The sequence below is a fragment of the Vicugna pacos genome, chromosome 9 (genome assembly GCF_048564905.1).
Source record: "Vicugna pacos chromosome 9, VicPac4, whole genome shotgun sequence".
Classification (NCBI taxonomy): domain Eukaryota; kingdom Metazoa; phylum Chordata; class Mammalia; order Artiodactyla; family Camelidae; genus Vicugna; species Vicugna pacos.
The window spans coordinates 28296534-28312479 of record NC_132995.1 but is presented as its reverse complement, the minus strand read 5'-3'; the positions used below and the strand labels follow the sequence as shown (position 1 = coordinate 28312479).

Here is a 15946-nt window from a genome sequence, read left to right as displayed (position 1 = left end):
CTTCCTCCCCCAAATCCCGCCACGGGACTCCCTCCCACCGCGGGCCAGCGCGCCTAGCGCCGGAGTTGGGAAGTTCGCTGCGCGCCCGCAGCCCGGGTCCCCAGCCCCCGCCGCCCGGCCCCACCCCCCACCCAGGAGGCTTAATTCCGGGGAGGGCATGCTAATTTGGGTCGGCCCAGCCCGGGATGGGGGGGCCTGGGGGAGGGAGGGGGGCGCAGGCCGGGGCGCCGGGTGCGCAGAGGCGAGGAGGCAGGCCCCCGGCGGCCGGGCCGCGGAGTCCCGGGCGGTCGCGAAGAGGGTTAACCCAGTGTCGGGCGGCGCGGCACGCAGAGCCAGCCCCGCGGCCGGCTTATTGGGCCAGCGCGCGGAGAGACAGGGGTCTGCAGCAAATCACGAACTAATTGATTAAGGCGAGCGGGTTTGAATAGCGCTGGCCCGGTGCCAATCGCCTTTCAAAGAGCCCCTCTATGATTAATCGCAATGCATTATTGATAATCATAATTATAGCAGGACACATGCGCGCTGCGCCCGGGGCCGGGGAGCCGGGGAGGGGGCGGGCGGGCCGGCGGGCGGGGGGAGCCGCCGCCGCCGCCGCCGCTCGATTTCCGTAATTTTGAGAAGATTTTTTTTTAGTAATTTTTTATTCTGCCCCAGCTGATGTTTGAGCCAGCATGTCGCGGAGGAAGCAAGCGAAGCCTCAACATTTCCAATCCGACCCCGAAGTGGCCTCGCTCCCCCGGCGAGATGGTGAGTGCTCCGGCCCGCGCCGCGGACACACACGCGCACACACGCACTCACACTCACGCACACTTGGATCCACGCACACGCGGCCCCCGCGCCCACCGCCCCGCCGCCGCCGCCGCCGCCGCCGCCACCACCACCGCCGCTGCGTCCCCGGTTGCCTTTTCTACTCGGCGATTTTTTTTTTTCTTTTTAATTTTCAATGTGCCTTTACTGGGCTTCCCCCCCTGCCCCGGGGAAAGCAAACACTTCTCCCGGCAGGACCTTTCCGGAGTTGTTGAGTCCTCCTAGGGGGAGGAGAGAGGGCACGTCGGCCTTGCTCCTCTATCCCGGCTTTCCGGGGAGCAGAGCCCGGGACCCGCCGAGCCGTGGCCGTGGCCCGGGTGCCTGGCGGGGCGCGGGTGCGGGCAGAGGCCGTCGGCGCTTGCCTGCGCGGGGCTCCACGCGCTCCCTGGCCCGCGCCCGGGACCCGGCCTGGCTTCTGCCGCCCTGGCCTAGTTGCCTTTGGGAGGGAAGTTTACTTTGTGCTCCAGGCTGAAGTCGGAGCTTGGGGGCAGTTCCCTGCGCCGAGCTCCCTCCCCTCCACCACGCTCCCACTCCCCCTGGGCCTGCGCGGCGGAATGGGATGCCTTTGGGAGTTCAGAGCTGCAAGAAGATGGGGAGCTATGTCGGGGCGCCCGCGCTTGACACGCTGAGGTGGAGGCCGGGGTGGCGACTGCGCTTTTCTGCCGATTGCTCCGCAGACAGAGTGCAGGCGGACGGGGGAAAGTGTCCGGGTCCGGTCGCCCAAGTTTATCCCCGCATCTCCTCTCCCAACACATGCAACCTCCGCCCCCAAGATATCTTTAGACTCGGCAAGCGCCGGCTGAGGATCTTGGTACCTCGTACTTCCAGAAGTCGTAAGGGTCGTTTTTCAGGGCTAGGGGGCTATCTAGCCAGGAGAGAATCACCCTGGAAGAGAAGCACTCGCGTTCTCCGATGGAGGCGACAACTGCGGGGTCCCGAAGGGAATGAAGGGGTCCAGAACAAAGTTTGTGTGAGGGGCTAAGGCCGAGAATGGGAGAGATCCGAGCAGGGAATTGGGGGTACAGAGGGAGGGCACCTCGCGTGCCTCCTTATCCCTAAAGGTGTTTCACTTTAGGGGCCTCTGAGCTCCCAGGCCCAGGGCCGGAGGCGATGGAGCGGCGCCCGGGCTCGGATTCCCGGCACAATGCTCGCCTCTCGGCTGCGGAAGAACAAGCAGCAACCCCCCAGAGCCGCCTCCGCGACGCGGGTGCCTCTCGGGATACTCCAGTCCCGGGCGTCACTTTGGGGTGTGGAGGAGGGAGCTGGACCTCGATAGGGCTCAGAAGGATGCCCTTGGGTCGGCACCTCTGTCCACTTAAACTCTGAGGCCGCCCGGGCCCCGTGGTCCCGGGGTCCTTGCTTAGAGGCCTGCTTCTCAGCAGAGCTGAGGCGCAGGCACCCGCGCAGAGCCCAGGCAGAGAAGCGAAGGGACTCCCACCCGCTTCACCCTGACTGTCCGGGAAGGGGATTCCTGGTGTGGGAGTGCCTGTAAGAAACTGGGGACACCAGAGACCACTAAGAAATTTGTTTACAGTGTTTGTCCCCTTCACCCCAGTACTTTCTCAAGCTTCAAGCCTTACCCAGAATCTGCAATTTCTCAGTCCGCTGAGAAGAACCCCTGGTCCCCGCTTTCTACCGAAGGCGAGACCGAGTACTCGAGGTATATCGAGGTGAAATTACTCAAGGCCGCTGGAACAGTTATTTTTCCGGGTTTTCCCAGCTGGTTTCTTCTGCATCTTGCCCCTACACCCATCTTTCCTAAAGTGAGACCTTCCGCAGGGCAATACTGTTAAAGTTAAAATTTGTAAAGGAAAATCCTAACGGGAGGAGAAGAAAGAGTTTTTTAGTCTTTTTTTTTTGTAAATGTGTACTGATTTTATACATTTTTCAAAAAAGAAAAAAAATGGCTAGATCTTTGCCTTTTTCCTCTTGCCTTCTGAATCCGGAATTTTTAATAGTTAAGGCTTCTCATAAAGCAATAGCATAAAAGGAGTTCACTACCTCGTACCATCATTATTTATGAGGACTTTTTTTTCTTAGTTTATTTGAGCTTTGAGGTAAGTTAATTAAGTAACTGAATCAAGTTCCTTTTCTTTCTTTTCTTTTTTCTCTTTCTTTTACTTTTTTTCCTCCCTTCCTTCCTTCCTTTCGTTTTTCTTTCTTTTTTATTCTCCAAAGCTGGTTCATTGTCCTAAGAAGCAGTAAACTGTTAGGGGCACCATAGGAAACATTCCCCTCCCAGCCCCCTTTCTCACCTCTCCCCACCCCCCTCTTTTTCTCCAGTTGTAATGGTTTTAAGTTATGACTGTTTTTACATGGTTGAACAATAAGTTTGGGAGAAGCTGCCTAGAGGGTAGATTTTGTAATAGGGTTACAGGATTTAGTATGTTGTAATAATATTAGTACACAACTAATCCTCCTCCATGTCTGATTTACAGGAAGGCCTTACACACTCCAGTTCTTTTTATTTGGGAGCAGTTGTAAGATACATGGAATTGAGAGATCACCGCAGGTCTCAAAGTTACCTTTAAAAAGTCACCACATTTTCTGCGGTGTATTCAGCCATCTCCTTTCGTCTCTCCACATAGCACACACACTTCAAGGAGGCGTTGGAGTTTGTTTTTGGGTTTAGGGGTTGGTTGGTTGGTTTTTTACCTGCATAAAGCTTGTTAAATTTTTAGACGTTAGACCTTTACTTAAACAGTGTGGATACTTTTTCTCCTGTCCTCACACAGGCTTAAAATGTGCCACATGAAATGTGGAACATACCATGTTAAATCTAGTTGGGACTCTTAGCAGATGACTCCAGTTTCACAACCTCTGCCCAGAGTGGGACCTAGAAAAGTTTGGAGACCCCCATTTCAGTAGCCCTGAAGGAGCGACTCCCAAGGCTGGGCACAGCCAGAGTCGCTGCATGTCACGCCTGTGTGTGTCTGAGTGTGTGCGCGCGTACAAAGAAAACCCGAGCCAGGCTCTACAGCACCAACAATAACTTCATCAGAACAAGTTCAAGAAAACAAGATTATTTGGTCAGCCTTCCAATGTTCGTATTCTAATTCTACTTCGGTGCAGCTGTAATACCAGAAACACCCTAAAATGAACTTGGGAATTTTCCTGTTTCTTATGAAACCAAGATGATGTATGAAACCAAGAGACACATAGTACTTGTCTCTTAAATGATATTCAACAAGTCTCAGATGACTTGTGGAGGGATGACTGCCACTGTGAAAATTATTTACTGAGGTAATTCTGAGGAAGGGGAACATTAGAATCTGAGGATTTCATATGTGGGTTCTTTACTAGAGATTTGGATTTCAGGAGTGTATATGGGTATGTGTGTGTGTATGTGTTGGGTTTTTCTTCCTTGGGTGGTGGTTTTAAAATTCCTGGAGCTAAATGGATGGCCCATTCAGACTCCATTCATTTCAGTGCGTACATAGCTTTTTCAAGGAAAAGATAATATTGGAAGAAAGATAAAAACATCACGAACTGCAGATAAAACATTGCCTCTCATATAAAGTATCATAAAAATTCCTCTTATTTATATTAATAATGAAATTCTATTATTTACCAAACTAATTTACTCATTGTGAGCAGCTTAATGGCAACACATTGATTTTTAGGCCCAAAAGGTTAGAGAGAACCATAATTAATTGCTTTTTTTGAAAAACCGACACCTGCAAGATAAGGCAGTTGGAAAGAATTCATGTTTAATCAGGCCCATTTTAAGTTTGTGGCCTAAAGGAAGATTTTGGATGAGAAAATGCAAACTGTTTGGGGGGTATTTGCTTCAGGCTGCACATTCTTCCTCAAATGTGAAAAAACAAGCATACAAACAAGTGAAGTGTAGCTGGACAGAGAGAGTGTGCATGAAAGTGAATTTGTGACTGAATGTTTTGTGGTTTATTTCACATCCAGTGTCACCTATGGTTTATAGACACAAGTGCCAATTTATAGGTCCTTCTTTGGGGACTTTATTTCATGTTTTTCTTCTTTTGCGGTAGCAAGTTGTCTCAGCCAGCAGTCTTTTAGAAAGCAGGAAACGTGAAGTTCTAACACAGAGATCTTACTGAAAACCTGGGGAAGAAATAGGTAGACCAGTTGCTCAGTTTTTTGAAATTGTGAAAAGCCAGGCATACAGTAGGAACTAGGGTTCATTTCTTCCACAGACTGAATTCGGTTTTTCTAAGGTACCTCCTGATGCAGTTAGCCCCATCTTCTAAAATATTTTTCGATTACCAAAACTGCAGTCCTCCAGCAGTTGAGTGAAGGAGATGGGAAATTCTTATCCCAAGAACCAGCACCCCTCCCCCTCCAAAAGAAAAAAAGTCGGTGTGCCAGGCTTTGGAAAAACTCGATGTGTCGAGCTGTTTTAACCTCTGCTAGCCTCCTCCCATGCAGAGGTGACAAGGTCCAGATCATAATATGTCCTTCAGTATCTTCTCAGTGACCCCCAAATTGAGTCTTGCTAGTCACTTAGCAGGAAGTTAGTAGTTTATTTTAGTTTCACCTTATCAGCTTGGCTTCTTTCCCTAACCTTATTCCCCTGTCACCCTCAGATGCCAGACCCCCAAAGGGGAAGATTGACAGGTAGTTCCCATAGCTCAGTTTTACCCTCAAACAACAGGGATTTAGTTTCTTGTGCCTTTGCCAATGTTTATGTAGTCAAAGTTTAGATCTCGCCTTAAGCAGTCTCTTTTACGCGTCACTGGAATAGGAAAGCCACAAAGAAGTTTTTGAACAAGCCCTTGCAACTGGAACCCCATCTAGTGTTCAGTCTGATTCATCCAAGGGGAAGACATTTTCCCCTTTCATTTATTGTGGACATTAGGTGGGCTGGTATCATGCGTTTCAAAGGACTGTCTTGTCCGTGTTGTTATTTTTGTAGAGACTTCACTTGCCCTCGTCCACTCAGGAATACACTAATCCCGGTCAGAACACCGAGGGAACTTGGAGGGGGCCAGGAAAACGTGTCCTTTGGTTACAGATCGCATAGAAGAAACTTAAGACAGTGCCGAAAATATGCAGCGCATATGTGGGAGTGTTTAAAATTGCTTTGGAATCTTAAGCTGGACATTCAGACGCAGGCTTTTCCCAGGTCTGTGAAAGAAGAAGAAAGGGGGGGGGGGGAAGAGAAAAGACCAATCGATCAAAAATGTGTGTGATAGCCCTTCTAAATTGGTCTACGAAAAGGAATAGCCTATTAAAATGACAGGCTCCAAAATCACAATCTGGAGAGGTTTTCTTAAAAATGTGAGTGTGACCTGAAGGTAATGAGAAGTAAAAGTGCCGGATCTTTCCAAGAAGCGCCAAAAAAGAAAACTAAACATGGAACAGGAGGGCTGTTGTTCTGTGTTGTTTTGTTTTGTTTTGTTTCCTGGCTGGCAAAACCCTTCAGTGTGGGGCATAGTTTTATTTTGGTTGCCTCAGCAGACAGTTACACGGGAACCCTTCAGCGCTCTGCCTCCTGTCCTGCAGGGTTTCAGTTCAGATGATGAAAAACTGACACATTTAAACTGAGCATCAAGTACCTAAATAGTACAATAAGAACTAAAACATCTGGGATTTTCATATAAATTGGAAGGAGCTATAAGATCACCTCTTCCCCTGACCCAGAGGAAAACAACAACAACAAAATTCTAAATATCTTTTTTGTGCGTACCTACTTAAAAAACCACCACTTCTTAAATTTTCCTATAAGGCCAGGATTACAAATAACTTTAACCTGTGTGCAGCATCCATGGAAGAGGAACTGGAATGTTATTTTCACCATAGTACAGGGATCGAGGCAACTGTATTTACTATAATGGGGTCACCAGTTGCAATCCTGTGTAACAGATTATTGCAAGAGATACAAGATAGCAGACGATTCAGAAAATGAATTAGAACATGTGAGTTTGTGTGTGTAAGTGTGTGTGTGTGTGTATGTGTGTATCTGATTACAACTTAAAATACTCCCTTTGGTAGTTAAAGATTCAGACTAGTCCTCATGTTTTGTCGTTTTTTTAAAAAGCTGGTTCATTGGAATCCTGTTCAGAATGCAGATAGATTTATTAAAGTTAGAACTGTTACAGTGTAGCGACACCTGCTTTTGAAATAAATCAAAATAGATAGCAGGATTATTTTTATTTATTTTTTTTTTTTGGTGTTCATAAACATCAGGAAATTAAATTAGTTGACTCTACAGTGAGATCAAATGTCAGCTTATTAAAATGTTGTGAAAATCCAAGCTAAAATATGGGCAGCTTTTTTTTTTTAACACAGTCTCTTTCTTAGAAGCAAGCAGGCATTTATTTTTAAGTGTCTATATTTTCCATCCAGTTAGCACAATCCCAAATATAAAAACGTTCAGGTTGAAAAACTTGAAAATTCTCAAGTGAGTCTTGAAGTAGCACAAATGCAGACCTTGAGCACAGGAAGGTAATAATCAGCTAAATCCTGTAAAGTAACCTTCTTTTTATTTTCTCTCTATATTATGAGAATATCAGATGTTTGCAAGTTATAAAGAATTAAAATGCCCTTTAATCGTGAGCACAGATGTGCTAAATATTTGAAGCAACTACATTGTAATGTGTACAATTGATGAAGTCAGTTTTCTGATTTCCCTTGCTAGTTATTTAGTTCTGAATCTGTCATTATTTGTCTAAGCCCAGCTGACCAAGCAAAACTGTGTTTTAAAGTGGCTTTATGTTTTGATAAATGTGAGCTGGTTGAAAAGTATTTTCCACTGAATGCAGAGCTTAATAGAACATGCTGACATAATAGTTTTAATGCATTTTGTTGAAAATGTGTGAACAAACAGAATAGCTTTTGTTCCTTCATAATTGGCTGTAAAAGTAGATGGAAACATAACCATTACATATGGAAATGTGCAAAGAGAAAGAAATAACGTTTCTGTTGAATATATTAGGAATTGCATTTCCTAGTTTAAAATAAGCATCTGAGATGGATGCATCATTTAAAATTGGTTGTCAAAATAAGAAGCTTTAGACAGAATTTTTGTCACATTATTTTTGTCCCAAGTGAAGCAACATAACTTTAGCGAATTTCGTTTAATATTTTGTTGATATTATTTTAAGGCAGGGAGAGAGACAGAAAGTGCTTAAAACAGCACCTTGAAGGTGCATAGGAATCCTGTGCCGAGTTAGGGTGATTAAACATTAAATTAAAACTGAATCATTATTGGTATGTTCTGCTACAACTCAGATTTGTTTGATATTGTTAACGCATTTTGCACTATACCCTTGTGGAGATTAAAAGATGGGTATTAGGAAAGCTGGCTTGTTAAGTAGAACTTAGCTACTCAAATAACACTCCCAGTGAATAGAGTGGCATATACTGGCATACTTTACCAGCGCTCTAACCGGCATCACTCAAGGCAGACAGAGTTAAGGAATTTTCAGAAGTTAGTATTTGGATATTAATTATATTTTCTGGAATGCAAAACTACTCAAGCTTGCTTTCTTTCTTTTCTCTCTCTCTCTCTCTCTTTTTTTTTTCCCCCCTTTTTGATGTTTACTACAAAGAGGGCAAATGGCTGGCTCTTTTGAGTTGACTCTTAAGTTTACCCAAAAAAAGCAGCATTTTGATTTTGCATTTATTCATATTTGCAATTAGTTTTTTTTTTTTTTTCCCTGCAAGTTTTCCGGTAGATTCAATTTGGAAGTCATGGAAACTAACTATTATCTGATTCAGTTCTGCAGAAAAGCATGCAGGGAGGTAATCCTTGAATTAAACAGTTTTTTTTTTTTTTCCACAGCCTTCGGAGATGACCACACACCATTTGTACAACAGAAGTTGGTGTTCCCCATGCTGGGCAAACAATGGGACGCCATCCTGTCTTTGAATAGGATGTTAGCTTGGAGTTGGAGATTTTTATGTTTAATTTACAAATGGATCTTAGTGAGAAGAAATCTGAGCAACCAGTGGAAACAAACATGAAATAAAGGGATTTTATAATGAAAGGTTCAGGACAATCTGTTAAACAATTGATAACAGTTAAGAGCAAACTGTTTTTAAAGGCATTCAGACGGGGAGAATGGCGAAGCATTTCCAAACTGGAAACCAAGAATTATTTCTTCGCCTTCCCTTAACTGCACTTCTTTAAGCTGATGTTTAATCAGAAATGTAAATCTTGTGCCAGTTTTTATAGATGCAAAGAGCAATTTTGATGGAATATTTAGAGGCATGATATTGCCATTTGAAGCATGGTGGCATATATTCCTTGATTAGTGGAGTGGTAGCCACGGTTGCATTCTTTACTTTTAAAAATAAACGTGCCATGGGGTGATATATAGGTGCCAGGCAGGCCTTGTAACGGATTATGACCATTGTGTTTCTCTGGGGTGCGCGCGTGTGCACGTGGGCGTGCACGCATTGCTTTCTCTTTTGTATTCAACTGAGTCCCGAGCTGTCTGGAGGATTTGTTACTGATGTGGCTACAGTGTGTTTGTCACGAATCAGACTTAGCTCAGGTTCTAGGTAGGGGCTGGAGGTGATTTTCAAGTTGTCAGTCTTCAGCCTGGTGATACGCATTTTTTTTTTCCCCTTGTCAACCACTGATTGGAACCTGAATGACTACAAATTAGTTTAGTGACAGAACAAACTGTCACAGATATCTTTGAATCAGTTGAAAATGAATAAGGTTGACAGAAACTCAGGAGCCTAATAAGTCCTCAGGATGGTGGCTGGACCCTCTCTGGATGAGCAGACAATAAGGTGTATAAATATTGGAAATCAATATTTTGCTATGGAATTTCATTATGCACCGATGTCCGCAGTTCATAGTATTTTATATTTTGATGGATGACCTGAAGGCCGTGGCTCTCTGAGATACCATCTTGATAGGAAGGCCTTCAACATCCTTAAAATTTAATTATGAGCGTTCTTAGGGAATATTGATTGTGTTTCAGGGGCCCTAGTTTTGAGTTTCCAGGGTAGAAAAGAGTTGCCTGACCTCTTCCTCTCGTGTCGAAGTCATAGATGGCTCTGGGTGTCCCAGTTCCCTCGCTAACCCGTCTCCTTCTGACATTTGCAGGAGACACGGAGAAGGGTCAACCCAATCGCACCCCCAAGAGCAAGGACGCCCACGTCTGCGGCCGGTGCTGCGCCGAGTTCTTTGAATTATCAGATCTTCTGCTCCACAAGAAGAACTGTACTAAAAACCAATTAGTTTTAATCGTCAATGAGAGTCCCGCCTCCCCACCCGAAACCTTCTCCCCCAGCCCCACTCCCGAGAACCCTGAGGAACAAATGAGCGACCCGGTGAACAAAGCAGAGCAGGTCGACGGCAGTGACCTTCCGGAGCACCACGGACCGGACAGGGACGAGTCCATGGAGGTGGAGGCCCCGGTGGCTAACGCGGGCGGCAGTGGCACCCTGAGTGGCAGTGCCAGCAGCGCCACCCCGAGCTGCGGCAGCAGCTCCTCCACAGGTACCTCAGCGATCACAACCTCTCTACCTCAACTCGGGGACCTGACGACACTGGGCAACTTCTCCGTGATCAACAGCAATGTCATCATTGAGAACCTCCAGAGCACCAAGGTGGCAGTGGCCCAGTTCTCCCAGGAAGCAAGGTGCACGGGGGCCTCTGGAGGCAAGCTGGCCGTCCCCGCCCTGATGGAGCAGCTCTTAGCGCTGCAGCAGCAGCAAATCCACCAGCTGCAACTGATCGAACAGATTCGTCACCAAATATTGCTGTTGGCATCTCAGAATGCAGACCTGCCAACATCTTCTAGTCCTTCTCAAGGTACTTTACGAACAGCTGCCAACCCCTTGTCCACACTAAGTTCCCATTTATCTCAGCAGCTGGCGGCAGCAGCTGGGTTAGCACAGAGCCTTGCTAGCCAATCTGCCAGCATCAGCGGTGTGAAACAGCTCCCCCCCATCCAGCTACCTCAGAGCGGTTCTGGCAACACCATCATTCCACCCCAGTCCCACAGCGGCTCTTCCCCCAACGTGAACGTGCTGGCGGCAGCAGGTCCCACCCCATCCTCAGAAAAAGTGGCTCCGAGTACTGGTGCCTCCCACGCCAGCAGCCCGGCAGTCTCAGCATCGTCCTCACCAGCTTTTGCAATAAGCAGTTTATTGAGTCCTGCGTCTAATCCACTTCTACCTCAGCCGGCCCCTGCTAACTCGGTTTTCCCCGGCCCTTTGCCCAACATCGGCACGACGGCAGAGGATTTAAACTCCTTGTCTGCCTTGGCCCAGCAGAGGAAAAGCAAGCCACCAAATGTCACCGCCTTCGAAGCGAAAAGCGCTTCCGACGAGGCGTTCTTCAAACACAAGTGCAGGTTCTGCGCGAAGGTCTTCGGCAGCGACAGTGCCTTGCAGATCCACCTCCGCTCCCACACCGGGGAGAGGCCCTTCAAGTGCAACATCTGCGGGAACAGGTTCTCCACCAAGGGGAACCTCAAAGTCCACTTTCAGCGCCACAAAGAGAAATACCCTCACATCCAGATGAACCCCTACCCCGTGCCTGAGCATCTGGACAACATCCCCACTAGTACCGGCATCCCCTACGGCATGTCCATTCCTCCTGAAAAGCCAGTCACCAGCTGGCTAGACACCAAACCGGTCCTGCCCACTCTGACCACGTCCGTCGGTCTGCCGTTGCCCCCAACCCTCCCGAGCCTCACCCCCTTCATCAAGACCGAAGAGCCAGCCCCGATCCCCATCAGCCAGTCTGCCGCCAGCCCCCCGGGCTCCGACAAAAGTGACTTGGGGGCCCCCGAGCCGGCCCTGAGAAACCCGGGTGGGCTCCCGGAGGAAGCTGAGGGCCCCACTGGGCCACCCCCCAGTGGCAAAACTGAAGAGAGTGGCGGGGTCACCAGCTCAGCCCCAGCCCTGAGCGCAGGTGCACTGAGCTCCCTTGCGCCCGACAGTGGCCCGGGTGGCACCTCCACCTTCACCAACCCTTTGTTGCCGCTCATGTCCGAGCAGTTCAAGGCAAAGTTTCCTTTCGGGGGACTCTTGGACTCCACCCAGGCCTCAGAGACATCCAAGCTTCAGCAACTGGTGGAAAACATTGACAAGAAGGCCACTGACCCCAATGAGTGCGTCATCTGCCACCGGGTCCTCAGCTGTCAGAGCGCCTTGAAGATGCACTACAGGACCCACACGGGGGAGAGGCCCTTTAAGTGCAAGATCTGTGGCCGGGCTTTCACCACGAAAGGGAACCTGAAAACCCACTACAGCGTGCATCGCGCTATGCCCCCGCTCCGAGTCCAGCACTCCTGCCCCATCTGCCAGAAGAAGTTCACGAACGCTGTTGTGCTACAGCAGCACATTCGAATGCACATGGGAGGCCAGATCCCCAACACCCCAGTCCCTGACAGCTACCCCGAGTCCATGGAGTCTGACACCGGCTCCTTCGATGAGAAGAATTTCGATGACCTGGACAACTTCTCCGATGAAAACATGGAAGACTGTCCCGAGGGCAGCATCCCGGACACGCCCAAGTCCGCGGATGCATCCCAAGACAGCCTGTCTTCCTCGCCTCTGCCTCTTGAGATGTCGAGCATCGCCGCTTTGGAAAATCAGATGAAGATGATCAATGCTGGCCTGGCTGAGCAGCTGCAGGCCAGCCTGAAGTCGGTGGAGAACGGGTCCGTCGAGGGGGACATCCTGACCAACGATTCATCCTCGGTGGGCGGTGACATGGAGAGCCAAAGTGCTGGCAGCCCGGCCATCTCAGAGTCTACCTCTTCCATGCAGGCTCTGTCCCCATCCAACAGCACCCAGGAGTTCCACAAGTCACCCGGCGCCGAGGAGAAGCCACAGAGAGCAGCAGCAAGTGAGTTCGCCAACGGTTTGTCTCCCACCCCAGTGAATGGTGGGGCTTTGGATCTGACATCGAGTCACACCGAGAAAATCATCAAAGAAGATTCTTTGGGGATCCTCTTCCCTTTCAGAGACCGGGGGAAATTTAAAAACACTGCTTGCGACATTTGTGGCAAGACATTTGCTTGTCAGAGTGCCTTGGACATTCACTACAGAAGTCATACCAAAGAGAGACCATTTATTTGCACAGTTTGTAATCGTGGCTTTTCCACCAAGGGTAATTTGAAGCAACACATGTTGACACATCAGATGCGAGATCTACCATCACAGCTCTTCGAGCCCAGTTCCAACCTTGGCCCCAATCAGAACTCGGCGGTGATTCCCGCCAACTCGTTGGCATCTCTTATCAAAACAGAGGTCAACGGCTTTGTGCATGTTACTCCTCAGGACAATAAGGACACCCCCGCCAGCCACGTTCCTGCTGGGCCTCTGTCATCCTCCGCCACGTCCCCAGTGCTGCTCCCAGCTCTGCCCAGGAGAACCCCCAAACAGCACTACTGCAACACGTGTGGCAAGACCTTCTCCTCGTCGAGCGCCCTGCAGATTCACGAGAGAACTCACACTGGAGAGAAACCCTTCGCTTGCACGATTTGTGGGAGAGCCTTCACCACAAAAGGCAATCTGAAGGTATCTCGCTCCATCTGTACCTCACCCAGACCCACCCCCACCACCCGCTTTCCCTTGTGGCCACTGAATATTTGTAATGCACGCTCCCAGAGTCGTCGGCCCAGAGAATCAGGGAGACAGCTCTGGCGAGGGAACCGGCTGCATGTGGCTGATCTGGAGAAATGTGGGTGCCTGGGCAGGTCAGGCTCACAGCGGGGACCAGGGCAGGCTGCAGCTGGCTGGATGTCAGAGTGCATTGAATAATCTGGTACCTAAGTGGTGCAGCAGCCTAGCTCTGTTGTCTTGCTAAGTGCACCAAATGAATCGCTTTACCCACCAAGTGAGACAGCCCAGCGTTGCCATGGGGTATTGATTAAAGATCTCCATGTGGCCTGCGTGCAGCCCGTATCACTTAATAATTACAGTTCTCCTCGGCGTGTGCATCTACTTTTTTCATAACTACGTGGCCCAGCACGGTTTGTCTTTCTAAAAACAGTAATGTCACCACTCTGCTAATGGGTATTATGATAATTGATTATACAGCATTTCCTACTGATACGTGCTGGAAAGAAAGCAAATATGCTTAAGTTCTAGAGCAACAGTTGAGCACTCTGACTGTGTACATTTTTCTGTTGACAGAGTATTTCTCTAGAGATCGCTGCCAGTAATGCGAGATGAATAATTACTTTCTGGCTTTTTCTCTCCACGCACGGGCCCTCCAATGGGCAATCAGTGAGGGGCACTTTCTTCCCATCTGAAAAGGACATTTATAGGGTAAAGGGTGTCAGATACAATACTTACCATTGCAATGAGAGTGGACATAACAATTCTAACCCTGAAAGGAGCTATCTGCGACTGACTGGCTTGCTTGAGGCCATTATAAGCTAAATGCAGGTAATAAAAAAAGAGTAACTAAGGCATCCTGGCCCAGGCAGAGGAGAGGCCACCCAGGGCTGCTGTAGAGAGCGAGCACCTTATTACTAGTGGACTGGAGGGGACGGTTCCCCTTACCCTCCCCACTGTCTGGCACATAATAAGAATAGACATTGCGGCCACTTGCTTTGTTGAGTGTTGGGTTGTGAGTTGAGACAGATTCAACTATTAAGCCTCTCCTTTCCTCTCTCCCCCTGCCCCTTTTCCCCTCCTCCTCTCTCTCCCCTCATCCCAGGTACACATGGGCACTCACATGTGGAATAGCACCCCTGCCCGCCGGGGTCGGCGGCTCTCCGTGGATGGCCCCATGACATTTCTAGGAGGCAATCCTGTAAAGTTCCCAGAAATGTTCCAGAAGGATTTGGCGGCCAGGTCAGGCAGTGGGGATCCTTCCGGGTTCTGGAATCAGTATGCAGCAGCGCTCTCCAACGGGCTGGCGATGAAGGCCAATGAGATCTCTGTCATCCAGAACGGGGGCATCCCTCCCATTCCGGGCAGCCTGGGCAGCGGGAGCAGCTCGCCGGTCAGTGGGCTGACCGGGAACCTGGAGAAGCTCCAGAACTCAGAGCCCAACGCACCCCTGGCCGGCCTGGAGAAGATGGCAAGCAGCGAGAACGGGACCAGCTTCCGATTCACCCGCTTCGTGGAAGACAGCAAAGAGATCGTCACGAGTTAAAGGCACCCGGGCAGGAGGAAGAAAGAGCCTTCCTGTTCAGAAGGAGACCCACGGTGGCCTCCAGCTCCTCACCCCGTGCCCCCCAGTTTCTGGTCCCCCCACCCCCCGCCCGATCTCTGAACTACAACATTCTGCAGACATTCTTTTGTACTTTGTTCAACTTCTAGAGTTCCAAGAAAGCTTATTTATTAGTGATATAACCTTGCTTTGCAAACAGAATGCAAGCGTTAACTTTGGTCTTCTGTATTTTGGGACTAAATACTAATTGACTAGCGTCCTGTAAACTTGCTGTAACATTTATGGCAACTGCAAGTTGCCCTGCTAGGCGGTCTTAATCTGGCATTAACTTATTTTCCATATCCAGTTTAATATGAATCTGGTGTTGATGCAATGCCTCAGTGATGCATTAGATCTCTAATAAAGTCTGTATATAAATGTACACTTTGATCCTGCTGGAGAATTTTATCAGCAAACACATTGTCTAATCTTTTGAAACAAATTTAAGGAAAGGACTGAAAGTACAGACTGAACTGTGTGGTTCTTTGAAAGGTTTGGGGTTTTTTGTTTTTTGTTTTTTGTTTGGTTGTTTTTTTTTTTTTAATTTTGATTCTAAAATTCAATCTGCCTTTTTTTTTTGTAGATTTAACCATTTCCGTTTTGAACTGCTATTTGTATTGTGCTTTTTACTTGAGTCGTCCTCAATGTTAATAAGTTTCTGTACAGTGATAAGCACGCAGAATTCTTTAGAGAAAATACCAGTGTTGTTTTGGTAGTTGAAACTGAGACGTAACATTTTGCCTTGTAGGTATATTCACAATAGAAAATGTGTGCTGGAATTTCACAATGCTGCTAAGTATAGCATCTTGAACAACCTTCAGTGGAGAAAATGTAGATGCTCTTGTATATACGATAAGAAGTATCACTTTCATTAAAATGTACATATGTTCCTTACAAGAGCAAATGCTTCTTCTTGATCAAGAGAGCAGGTATAGTGTTCGTTTATTTTGTATTAGGTATGGAAGAAAAAAATTGGACTGTTACATGCACTTTCTTGGAAAGTTGAAAGGAAGGGGGGGGGTCCAA

At 48.1% G+C, this 15946-nt stretch overlaps 1 protein-coding gene across 1 annotated transcript; it reads left to right on the top strand.

The window, feature by feature from the left end:
* The first annotated feature begins 671 nt into the window (after window positions 1-671).
* Window positions 672-14939, top strand: SALL1 (spalt like transcription factor 1). The gene is made up of 3 exons (XM_072968824.1): window positions 672-747; window positions 9845-13275; window positions 14423-14939. Exons 1-3 carry the CDS (start codon window positions 672-674, stop codon window positions 14861-14863), a joined length of 3948 nt encoding a protein of 1315 aa, XP_072824925.1. The 3' UTR covers window positions 14864-14939.
* The last annotated feature ends 1007 nt before the right edge of the window (window positions 14940-15946 follow it).

What these genes read in the sequence shown, in the direction of transcription:
- SALL1 (XM_072968824.1), top strand. Translation starts at nt 672, where the DNA reads ATGTCGCGGAGGAAGCAAGCGAAGCCTCAACATTTCCAATCCGACCCC. An exon ending in CTCGCTCCCCCGGCGAGATG is followed by an intron (nt 748 to 9,844) that starts GTGAGTGCTCCG and finishes TGACATTTGCAG; the next exon opens with GAGACACGGAGAAGGGTCAA. An exon ending in CCACAAAAGGCAATCTGAAG is followed by an intron (nt 13,276 to 14,422) that starts GTATCTCGCTCC and finishes CCCTCATCCCAG; the next exon opens with GTACACATGGGCACTCACAT.